Raw genomic sequence first — 12,317 nt, 5'->3', positions numbered from 1 at the left:
GATAACCGCGCGGGAGCCGGGTCTGCGCTGCGCCCCCATTCCCCGCCCCTCTGCGCTCCCCGACACTACGCGGGCGTGCGTTGAGGGTACAGTGGTGGGGCTCGGGACCCAGGCTCCGGGATCGTCTCTGGGTGCACGTGGGCCCGGCGATAGGGAGGCATGGAGAACCTGGGTCCCGCAGAGTTGGGAGCAGCATTGCGTGATAGCTGGTCTTCCTAATCCAGCCCCCCCCTCCCCTTGCTATTTTTTTTCTTTTGCCCTCTTTCTTTTCTTTCTTTTTAACATGTATTTTCTTTTTTGGTGAACGTAAACTTGAGCGCCTTCTGGCCCCTGTCCTTTGGTCTCTTAATCTGGGAGACAGGCTGGACCGTTCCCCTTGCCTTACTTAACTCACGTCAAGGAGTTTTCAATGTCTCCCTGGATACAGGAAAATTGAGACCTTCAGAGTGGGAGAATTCCACTTGTTCTGGAGTCAGTGGGTGGAGTTTGAAAATGATTGCACAACGAATGGCAAACAGGGCTTTCAGGGCCCAGGAATGGAGAACTGCAGGGAGAGGGGCTGGAAAGGTGGAAACCCCCTCTCTATTTTCTTGCAGTGAAAAACATCTTGAAACATTGGAAGTCCGGCTTGGTCACTCAGGACTCTTTAATACTACAGTTGACCCTTAAACAATGTGGGGGTGGGGTTAGGGGCACCCTCCCCTGCATAACTTTTGACTACCCCAACACTTAACTACACAGTTGTCCCTCGGTACCGAGGGGGCTTGATTCCAGGACCCCGCAGATACCAAAATCCTGCGGATGCTCAAGTCCCCTATATAAAATGGCGAAGATCAATGCATACAGTCGGCCCTCCGCAGCCATGGACTCCCAACCCGGGATGGAAAACAGTACAGGTATTTATTGAAAAAAAAATCCGTGTATAAGTGGACCTGCACAGTTCAAAACCGTGTTGTTCAAGAGTTAGCTGTAACTTAATGATACATTTGAGTATTCTTAAAAACCCCTCCTGTGTGAAATTATGAAATAATGTTTTTCTAGTGTGATTCATGAACTTGAAGAAGGAGAAAAAAGGTTTGGTGTGTCAATTAGCTTTTGGAGACCTTTTTCTAAAGTCAGGTATTTTCACGTCTCTGCATGAGAGTTTTACTACTTCTCAATTACCTCTCTTTCTCTCCCTTTCTTTGTACTCTAAAAGAAAGATCCAGTACTTGCAGGACTGAAAAAGAAGCTGTGAACTGAATGTACTCTAGGGATTGAACACTGTCACTTTGGACACTTCACTTTTTCCCTGAGGGTAGAGAGCCAATCTCCGTGTTTGATTTCATAGGTCTCCCAGGGGAGGACTCTGATAAAAAGCCACTGCAATTGAGGACATAAGTTCCCTTTTATGCCACTGGGGTAAGGACAGAAAGTCTGGATTAGGAACTGAGGTTTAATCAACTAGCATTTTAAACCACCAGGATAAGAGGTAATGACTCTTTGAGGCAGCCCTCGGGTTAACAGCTGGGTATGAGTAGTCATTTGTGTTCTGTACTGTCTCATTTTTGTTTACTTATTTCATGTACCTTCTCTGTTCATGCTTTTCTTTTTTTTAATATTTTTATTGACTTCAGACAGGAAGAGAGAGGGAGAAAGAGCTAGAAACATCAATGATGAGAGAGAATCATTGATCAGCTGCCTCCTGTATGCCTCCTACTGGGGAATCGAGCCCGCAACCCGGGCATGTGCCCTTCATCGGAATTGAACTTGGGACCCTTTAGTCTACAGGCCAACGCTCTATCCACTGAGCCAAACCAGCTAGGGCTACTCATGCTTTTCTGTGCATCTTTTTTTCCTTTTTATTTCCAATTGACTATAAAATGAAATTGAAATACATGGTTAAATATTAGTTTTTGAATTTTTATTTAAAAAAATCAGTGACTATCTTATGTCTTCAAAAGTCACTTTTAAGTTAATTCCTTATGACCCTTAATTTTTTATTTTCTTTGTGTCACTGACTTGAAAAATATTTGTAATTCTAACTTGACCTCTGCCCTATTTTTCAGGAAGCAGAAGTGATATTTAACTAATTGGGTTGTTTTGAAAATTGTGAAGGAATTAAAAGAAAAGTGACCCATATATACCATTTTAATTTTTTGGGCCATTACCCTATACCCCTTATTGCTGTCAAAACCACATGGGCTGGGGGCCAGGGATGGATGGAAGACACCTCCCCCTACCCATACCCTTCCTGTGTGTGGTTGGAAAAAAAAATTTTTTTTTCTCTGAATAAAAAAGATTCTAATAAACAAAAAAAGAAAAGTGACCTGCTTTGGTTACATTATGAGACTTAAAGTGAGAAAGAATTGGAGATGTGCTTTATTGGTTCCTGGTGTTTTAACCATCTATGTAGTGACTCTTGATCTTTTAGGTTAATTGTGGCATTGTTTCAAAACTACATCCATTTGATGAATGACTCTTGCAGTAACTATTTTCTTCTAAAGTTAAAATTATAGTACATTTCAAGTTCTACTGGACAACATTGGTCTGAAAAGATGGGATGTACATTGTTAAGTATTTCAGGCATGTTTTAGAACACCAAGCTCATTCATATTACTTCCTAAATCCTTATGTAGAATTTTTCCCCCCATATATTTGTATTGATTTCAGAGAGGAAGGGAGAGCGAGAGAGAGATAGAAACATTAGTGATGAGAGGGAATCATCTATCGGCTGCCTCCAGCACACTGCCCACTGGACATCGAGCCCACAACCTGGGCATGTGCCCTTGACCAGAGTAGAACCTGGGACCCGCCCCGTCCGTAGGCTGAAGCTCTATTCACTGAGCCAAACAAGGTAGGGCAGAATTTTTTTATAAGGATGAATTCTTAAAAAATTAATAGACTTAATTATTTTTTAGCAGTTTTAGGTTTACAGAAAAATTGAGCATTAATTGGTGGTGTACATTCTGAGTTTTGACACATGTATCCACCATTACAGTATCATACAGAATAGTTTCATTGTCCTCTATTTGTCCCCCTCCCTTCTCCCAAATCACTGGCAACCACTAATATTTCTACTGTCTCTATAGTTTGGCCTTTCCAGAATGTCTGAGGTTGATTTTTTTTTTTTAACTAGATTTTTGCTTGGGAATGTTAAAAATGATTTTTAACTACTGTTAAACTTACTTTTCGATCAGTAAACCACTTGGAAGGATAAAGATAATATGGAACTGAGGCTCAAATTAACAAAATCTTTTACATAGTGCCCTATAGTTTTTACGGCATATTTGCACACACGTTAACTCTTTCAGCATCACTTTGATGCTTTAGAGAAGGCTGGGCATTTGTCATTGTCTCATTTGCAGATGACAAACTGCTCAGCAAGGTTAAGTGATTTGCCTCAGGGGTGAAGCTGAGTCTGGAACCCAATAAATACCCTTTCATCTATACTACAGTAATAAGTAGTGTAGTGGTGGGTAAATAGTATGGATTTTGGAGTCAGGACTCTTGGCTCTCTGCCACTTACTAGCTGTGTAACCTTGGGCAAGTTTCTCAATCTTTCCAAGCCTTAGTTGCATCATCTGTGAAGAGGGGGTGATGCCAGTACCTACCACATAGGATTGTTGTGAAGAATAAGAGTTGATGTGATGCATTCAGCACAGAGCCAGAATTTTACTTGGTTTGAAAGGGAGAACATATGAAAGATTGATTTCTCTTGCTGTTACTCATTTCTCATCTTCCAACCTTTGTATTCTTCCTTCCCAGACTCTCTCTGTGATAGATTCAATGAGGAGAAATCAGTTCAGGGTGGGGCAAGAGTATGGGAGGGGTAGGAAGCAACCATTTTATTATCATGTTTTTCTTCCTAGTTGTGGTCGTGATGAATTTCCACTCTTCTGGCAGGAGAGGAAATAATAAGATTCAAAGTGATCTTCTATTTACAACATTGTTGTCTAATTTTGTCATCCAGCTGTGGTAAATTTCATTTTCACGTGAATCTAATAGGCAAAGCAGTAATGAGAACAGACCAGCTACAGCACAGTCCTGTATTACCATAGTTTTAGACCAGAATATGCCACATTTACTTATCATGTGACTTGAAGGTGTTTTATATGTTATTCTGTGTGTCATTTATATTGATTTTGACTGGAGAAGTTTCATTTAGGGATGCATGAATCAAATCCAGATGCCATAACACAGAGGGTGCATGTGATTGTTTAAGGAAGGATCCATTATAACACATTTCTTTTCAATAGATATGCTGTTCAGATTTTACACTTTCGGAGAGTTGTGTTTCAAAGGGAAGAAATTCAAGACCTCACTGTTTTCCTGCACTGTGCTAGGCACTTTAAAAGTGCTTGCATTCTAATATCTCCTTACTTCTGCAGAGTAGGTGATTTCCCCAGGTATATAGATAAATCATTTGAGGCTCAGTCAGGGGGGAAAAAACCCACAAAAAAATTTGCTTAAATAACACAGTTGGTGATGTTGGCCTAGAGGTGGTATGTATGATGTAATTGATAGTGTAACTGATGCATTGTACTGCATGGACAGTTGCTGCTTTCCTAGTAAGTTTTTTTCTTTTTTTTTAAAAAATCTTTTTATTGATTTCAGAGAGGAAGGGAGAGGGAGAGAGATAGAAACATCATTGATGAGAGAGAATCATGGATCAGCCGCCTCCTGCGACCCAGGCATGTGCCCTTAACCGGAATTGAACCCAGGACCCTTCAGTCCACAGGCCGGCGCTCTATCCATGATCCAAACTGGCCAGGGCTTTCCTAGTAAGTTTTAACCTCATATCCCAAAGAAATCCCTTTGCCTCTTCCTCCCCTTCCTGCCCCTGCCCCCCCCCCCCTTCCTTCTTATTTGGTTCTAACCTGATTATTAGCAACTTTTATTTAGTATATGACAGTACTTAAAATGTGTAAAGTAGTATACGAATTTAATATAGTATTCATCAGCATTGAGAATTAGCGATGTTTAATTTTTTCCCAAGCATTTTCAGAGAAGCATAAAAATAGGTCAGGTGATCCTTTAAGGGTTTGAACCCTGAGAGAGAGAGTGTGTGTGTATTTTTTGTTTACATCTCTATTGTTGAAAGTATTATGTATGTCCTCCTTTTCCCCCCACTGACCTCTTCTCTCCTCCTGTATGCCCTACACTGCCCCAGGCCTTCACCACCCTATTGAGAGTATATTTTTATGATTGAGTTTATTTTCTAGTTGAAATTCTCTTGGTACTATAACTACTTAAATGTATTACTTAAGTGAAAAAGATATATAAAATGACGAGGGTTGTCCTCCTGTGCTATCATTAGCATTTACTGCTCGGGGTGTTGATTTGCATTCTATGTTACATTTCTAAAATGTCCCCAGAATGATCCCCATTATCTCCCACTTTCCACCTTGTAGTCTGCCATGAGTAATCCTATATAAAAAAGGGCTAATATGTAAATCGACCGAACAGCAGAACAACCGGTCGCAGTGACATGCACTGACCACCAGGGGGCAGATGCTCAATGCAGGAGCTGCCCCCTGGTGGTCAGTGCGCTCCCACAGGGGGAGTGCTGCTCAGCCAGAAGCCGGGCTCATGGCTGGTGAGCACAGCAGCGGAAGCCTCTCCCACCTCTATGGCAGCACTAAGGATGTCCGTGGGGAGTGGGCCTAAGCCGTCAATCGGACATCCCCCAAGGGCTCCCAGACTGTGAGGACCCTTTCACAGGGGTCGCCTAAGACCATCGGAAAACACATATATAATTACATATTGTTTTTGTGATTAATCACTATGCTTTAATTATGTTCAATTTGTAACAATGAAAATACATCCTGCATATCAGATATTTACATTACGATTCATAACAGTAGCAAAATTACAGTTATGAAGTAGCAATGAAAATAATTTTATGGTTGGGGGTCACCACAACATGAGGAACTGTATTAAAGGGTCGTGGCATTAGGAAGGTCGAGAACCACTGCTCTAGTGTGTGTGTGTGTATTTAATATATTTCATATTGATTTCAGAGAGGAAGGGAGAGGGAGAGAGATAGAAACATCAATGATGAGAGAATCATTGATCCGCTGCCTTCTGCACACCACCTACTGGGGATTGAGCTCGAAACCCAGGCATGTGCCCTTTACCGGAATCGAACCCGGGACCCTTCAGTCCACAGGCTGATGCTCTGTCCACTGAACCAAACCAGCTAGGGCCATGAGTAATATTTTTAAACCACCACTTTTTCGTTTTTCTTCTTTCCCTACTCTCAGAAAGGTCAAAATAGAATGGTTTGGTAAGGAAGATGTGCCAGTAGCTTAGAAGCACTTTCTTGAAGGATTTTGTGGATTGACATGTTGGCCATAATAAAAGTGAGAATGAAGGCATTTTGCATAGTTTGCAAATGCATCCTTATTCAGATGTTACTGTAACAGTTCTGCTGCACTCTAGCAATTTATATTAATTATATCTAATCTTACAACTCTAGAAAGTAGATACTGTATACCCCTAGTTTAGAGATAAGGAAACTGAGAGGTTGATCTCCCCATGGCCACACAGGAGGTAGTGAGTGATATATTCAACGGCAGCTTTTACCCATATTGCATGTGGCCTGTGCTCTGGTAACACATTTCTTTTTTTAAAAACAGATTCCTATATTTGATTATGATTTACTTTTATTTAGTTTTTTAGAGTGAGTGGAAGGGAGAGGGAGAGAGAAACATCAATGAGAGAACCATTCATCGGCTGCCTCCTGCACGCCCCCTACTGGGGATCAAGCCTGCAACCTGGGCATGTGTCCTGACTGGGAATGGAAACTGCAACCTCTCTGTGCACTGGATGATGCCCAACCAACTGAGCCACACCAGCCAGGGCTTAACACATTTCTTGAGGATAGCAAATAAAAATGTGTTCCTTGTTGAATGGGAGCAAAAATTGATGGTAGGTAAAAGGAGTACTAATTTTTGCTAAATGAAAACAAATTATTGGTGTATACCAATTGTTCTTCACTACCCAAGGTGAATTATACTGGTTGGTACACTAATCACTTAACCAAAAGGGGGAAAGATGCCAATTTGTTAGGTATAATTGAGCAAGAAGGACATGGCATTCTTCTCTTGTTCTCTCACTTGGTCCCAGGGCATATTCCATAGAGATGGATCTGCTTGGTTATGGACCCCTTAACTTTTGACTGAGCTGGTCTTCTCATCTCTCTTTATACCTGTTCCACCGCAACCAGGGCAGCAGTTTTTTAAATTGTTTTCAGAGAGAAAGGAAGAGGGAGAGAGAGAGAAACATTGATCAACTGCCTCCTGCACGCCCCACACTGGGGATTGAGCCAACAACCTGGGCATGTGCCCTGACCAGGAGGGAGTTGAACTGTGACCTCCTGGTTCAGAGGTTGACGCTCAAGCACTGAGCCATGCCTGCCAGGCAGGGCAGCAGTTCTTAAAACTTTTTGGTTTCAGGATCTTTTGCATACTTAAAAATTATTGAGAACCCCAAGAAGCTTTTGTTTATGTGGATTATATCTAATAATATTTTCCGTATTAGAAATTAAAGCAAAATTTGAGTGATTATTTATTTTTTAAAAACTGATGCAATAATCTATTGCTGTGTAACACATCACCCCAAAACATAGTGCTTGAAACATTATGACCTCAGTTTCTGTAGGTTAGGAATCTGGGTGTGGCTTAGTTGGGTCTTCTGCTTCAGGGTCTAATGGGCTGCAGTGATCTGAAGGCTTCCCTGGGAAGGATCCACTTTCTAGCTCACTCATGTAGTAGTTGGCAGGATTTAATTCCTCATGATCTGTTGGCTGGAGGCCCCTTGATTCTTGGCCACATGGGCTTTTCCATAGGCATCTCACAACATGGCTGCTGGCTTCATCAGAACAAACAAGAGAATGTCAGTACAAGAGAGAAAGGAAGATTCAGTCTTTGTTACTTAATCATAGAAGTGACATCCCTCATTTTTGCCAAATTTTTTAAAATTGATTGGGGTGACATTGGTCAACATGAACATAGCGGTTTCAGGTGTGGGTTTCTGTGTTACAAGATCGGTATATTATACTGTGTGCCCACCACCCAAAGTCAGATTTTCTCCTGTCACCTTATATTAGGAACCCTTTTCCCCCTCTACCCCCTCCCTCTGGCAACCACCACACTGCTGTTTGTGGTCATAAGTTTCAGTTTTATATCCCACATATGAGTGAAATCATATGGTTCTTAGCTGTTTCTGGCTGACTTCTTTCACTTAGAATTATGTTCTCAAGGTCCATCCATGTTGTTGCAAATGGCAGTATTTCATCCTTTCTTATGGCTGAGTAGTATTCCATTGTGTATATGTACTGTATCTTTATCCAGTCCTCTATTGCGGCACACTTTGGTTGTTTTCATGTCTTGGCCACCGTGAACAATGCTGCAATAAACATAGGAGTGCATATATCTTTGAGAATACATGATTTTGAGTTTTTTGGGTATATACCCAGCAGTGGGATTGCTGGGTCGTATGGTAGCTCTATTCTTAATTTTTTGAAGAATCACCAGACTGCTTTCCATAGTGGTTGTACCAGTCTACATTCCCACCAGCAGTGAATGAGGGTTCCCTTTCTGCCACAACCTCTCCCAACACTTATTGATTGTCTTGTTGTAATGGCCACTCTAACAGGTCAAATTCTCTCTCTCTCTTTTTTTTTTAAAATATATTTTTATTGATTTCCGAGAGGAAGGGAGAGGGAGAAAGAGATAGAAACATCAATGATTAGAGAGAATTATTGATTGGTTGCCTCCCGCATGCCCCACACTCAGGATCAAGCCTGCAACCCAGGTATGTGCCCTTGGCCGGAATCGAACCCGGGACCCTTGAGTCAGTAGGCTGACACTCTATCGACTGAGCCAAATAGGCTAGGAGCAGTGGTTCTCAACCTTCTGGCCCTTTAAATACAGTTCCCCGTGTGACCCAACCATAAAATTACTTTCGTTGCTACTTCATAACTGTAATGTTGCTACTGTTATGAATCTTAATGTAAATATCTGATATGCAGGATGGTCTTAGGCGACCCCTGTGAAAGGGTCGTTCGACCACCAAAGGGGTGAGACCCACAGGTTAGGGCAAATTCTCCTTTAAAAGCCAGTTATTAGGTCCAGCCCATAGGCAAGGGAGGGGATTATGCAAGGCTGTGAACCCCAGGAGGATCAGTGGGATCTTTTAGGGGCTATGTCAGAGCTGCCTTCCACACATTAACATAAGAAATGGCTTTTTAAAATTGAAAGTAACTGATTTTCTGAAATAAAAGTTGGTGAGAAGACTGGCATTAAGTTTTTACAGATTTCTTTAATAAATGATTTAATAGAAGACAGCTGAATTCTCACATCTACTTCTGCATTCAATTTATGGCAATATGCCATTTTAGTTGAAGTACATGAAGACAGTCTGGCCTCACACATATATGTAGTTGGAACAGGGAAGAGTATTTTTAATAGTCTTTTTAGGTAATTGGAAATTCTTTGATACTACGCTGTAACTCAGCAAGTAGTTTTTTTTTTCTTTTTCTAAGTAGTAGTTCTTGAAGGTTAGTTGGATCTGAAACCCTATGGAACTTTTTGTATTATTATATTAAAATCTATTGGTCTGTTTTGCATTTTGATTGGATGTTTTTTCTCATGCACCATTTTGTAACATCATCCTGTAGTCATTTGGGAAATACTAGTTTATGGAATTGTGTTGATCTTCTAAATATTGGCACACTTTGTTCTAAATAACAAAATCACATTAGTTACTATCACCACTGATCTCATCAGAAAAGTATTTTGAAGTATTGGGAAGGGTGGTGACAGATAGTTTTTAAACATTTTTAATTTTGTTTGAAAACTCAATTTTTATTATTAGTTTTTTGAAAACTCAATTTTTACATTGACAACATCAGTCAATTGCCTTGAACTAACAGGCTCGCTTCATATAGTTTGGAGGAAATTAGGGCCAAATGGGCAAGTATGAATAAACAACCACTGTTTGTCTTTTTTTTTTTTTTTTAATATATTTTATTGATTTTTTACAGAGAGAAAGGGGGAGGGATAGGGAGTTAGAAACATCGATGAGAGAGAAACATCGATCAGCTGCCTCCTGCACACTCCCCACTGGGGATGTGCCCGCAACCAAGGTACATGCCCTTGACTGGAATCGAACCCGGGACCCTCGAGTCCGCAGGCCGACGCTCTATCCACTGAGTGTCAGGGCTCTTTTTTTTTTAAAAAAAATATTTTTATTGATTTCAGAGAGGAAGAGAGAGATAGAAACATCAATGATGAGAGATAACCATTGATTGGCTGCCTCCTGCACACCCCACCCTGGGGATTGAGCCCACAACCTGGGTATGTGCCCTTGGCCGGAATCGAACCCAGGACCCTTCAGTCTGCAGGCTGATGCTCTACTCACTGAGCCAAACCAGCTAGGGCCAACCACTGTTTGTCTTAAAAAAAAACAACCCAAAACACAGAAGGTAATCCATGCAAAAAGCTGCCAGTTGGGCTCATAATTCAGAAGCTGCATTAGTGCTTTTCCTTGAGATTGCCATCATTCTTTGGTGTGTGGTAGAAGTGCCTTATGTGTACTTTCTGTGTCTTGACACATAATTAGAAAGATGTGTACGCAAGGGCTGAGATTTAATACAAACTGATAATTTTTATTGCTTTCTCAATGGCATTTTAAATTAAAACTTGCTTTTTCCACATGACTTTTAGTATTAGATTGGTGCCACTGCCTTGATTTGTGCCAAGGAGCCAACGATGTTACTTCTGCTTTTGCATCACCAGTGCAAGTATCAACACCAAAAAGACAGATAACATCTCAGTACTGTTATGAACATAATTTTTGAGCTTCCAGACCACCTGGAAGGGTTCACAGACCATAGCTTGAGAATCAGTGCCTCCAGGTTTTATCAGAAGTGGGGTTTTCTTTTCCTTGTTTCATCTTTCCCAAGACCATGCTTTCAGAAGAGAATAGGCTTATTTTTTCCTATTCCTAAGACTTGTTCTTAGCAGTGTGGCATCTCAATTATTATTGACTCAACTGCTTTATCTTGCTAATGGGATAATTCAGTAATCCTAGCAAGCAGAATATTTTCGTCGCTCAGGGTCTGCTGGTCAGCCCTGGCAGATGACCAGAATAAAGGTAGGCTTTATTTGCTAAAGGGTTGAAGAACATTCTAAACCAAAATATTTTCATCATTATTCTTTTATTATGTGTGGTAAAATACATACCATAAAATTTACCATTTTAACCATTTTTAGGCATACAGTTGAGTGGCATTAAGTACATTAACAGTGTTGTGCAACCATCAGCACACTCCAGAACTTTTTCAACTTCCCAAACTGCAACTACTCCATTTGCCCTGCCCCAGCCCCTGGCAACCACCATTCTATTTTTTCTCTCTATGAATTTCACTACTTTAGGTATTTCATGTAAGTGGAATCATACAGAGAAAATCATTGATTGGCTGCCTCCTGCACTCCCTATACTGGGGATCGAGCCTGCAACCAGGGCATGTGCCCTGACAGGGAATTGAAACGTGACCTCCTGGTTCATGAGCCGACACCCAACCACTGAACCAGACTGGTTGGACGACACCATTTTTAATATAGTAAATTCCCATATATGGCTCTGTGTGGTCTGTTTTTGAAGATAGCGCTATATAATTAGGAAGTCTCAAAAAAGTATCAAATGCCTAAAATAAAAGTAAGATCTCACCTTTGGGGCTTTATATTTTGAGATATTAAGAATTTATTTTCTTAAAAAACACCAGAATATAATTACATGCTAGTGCACAGTAATATATCATTTTATCTGTTAAAAATAAAAACCCTTTATTTTTATTTCATTCCTTTGTTCTAACACAGTAAAACAGGCTACTGTTGGCCTACCAGGTTTGGCTCAGTGGATAGAGCGTGGTCCTGTGGACTGAAGGGTCCAACATTCGATCCCGGTCAAGGGCGCATGCCTGGGTTGTAGGTTCGAACACCAGTAAGGTGGGATGCAGGAGGCAGCCGATCAATGATTCTCTCATCATTGATGTTTCTATCTCTCCCTCCCTCTCCCTTCCTCTCTAAAAAAAAAGATTTTTTTTTTTTAAAAGCCCACCCTAGCCAAAACCGGTTTGGCTCAGTGGATAGAGCGTCGGCCTGCGGACTGAAGGGTCCCGGGTTCGATTCCGGTCAAGGGCATGTACCTGGGTTGCAGGCACATCCCCAGTAGGAGATGTGCAGGAGGCAGCTGATCGATGTTTCTCTCTCATCGATGTTTCTAACTCTCTATCTCTCTCCCTTCCTCTCTGTAAAAAATCAATAAAA

General features: G+C 41.1%; 1 protein-coding gene across 3 annotated transcripts in view; it reads left to right on the top strand.

The window, feature by feature from the left end:
- The first annotated feature begins 22 nt into the window (after positions 1–22).
- TXLNG (taxilin gamma) overlaps positions 23–12,317 on the top strand; it is a 52,653-nt gene continuing 40,358 nt past the window's right edge. The window contains exon 1 of one of the 3 annotated variants that reach the window (XM_014548027.1): positions 23–896. In XM_014548027.1, coding sequence (XP_014403513.1) covers positions 837–896 — 60 coding nt within the window. In that variant the 5' untranslated portion in view covers positions 23–836. The remainder of the gene's footprint in view (positions 897–12,317) is intronic. The other 2 variants (XM_014548024.1, XM_005876620.2) reach the window with 2 other exon arrangements.

This window comes from Myotis brandtii, unplaced genomic scaffold (genome assembly GCF_000412655.1).
Source record: "Myotis brandtii unplaced genomic scaffold, ASM41265v1 scaffold490, whole genome shotgun sequence".
Lineage (NCBI taxonomy): Eukaryota > Metazoa > Chordata > Mammalia > Chiroptera > Vespertilionidae > Myotis > Myotis brandtii.
The sequence above is the reverse complement of the archived record's forward strand: the minus strand, read 5'-3'. Positions and strand labels throughout refer to the sequence as shown.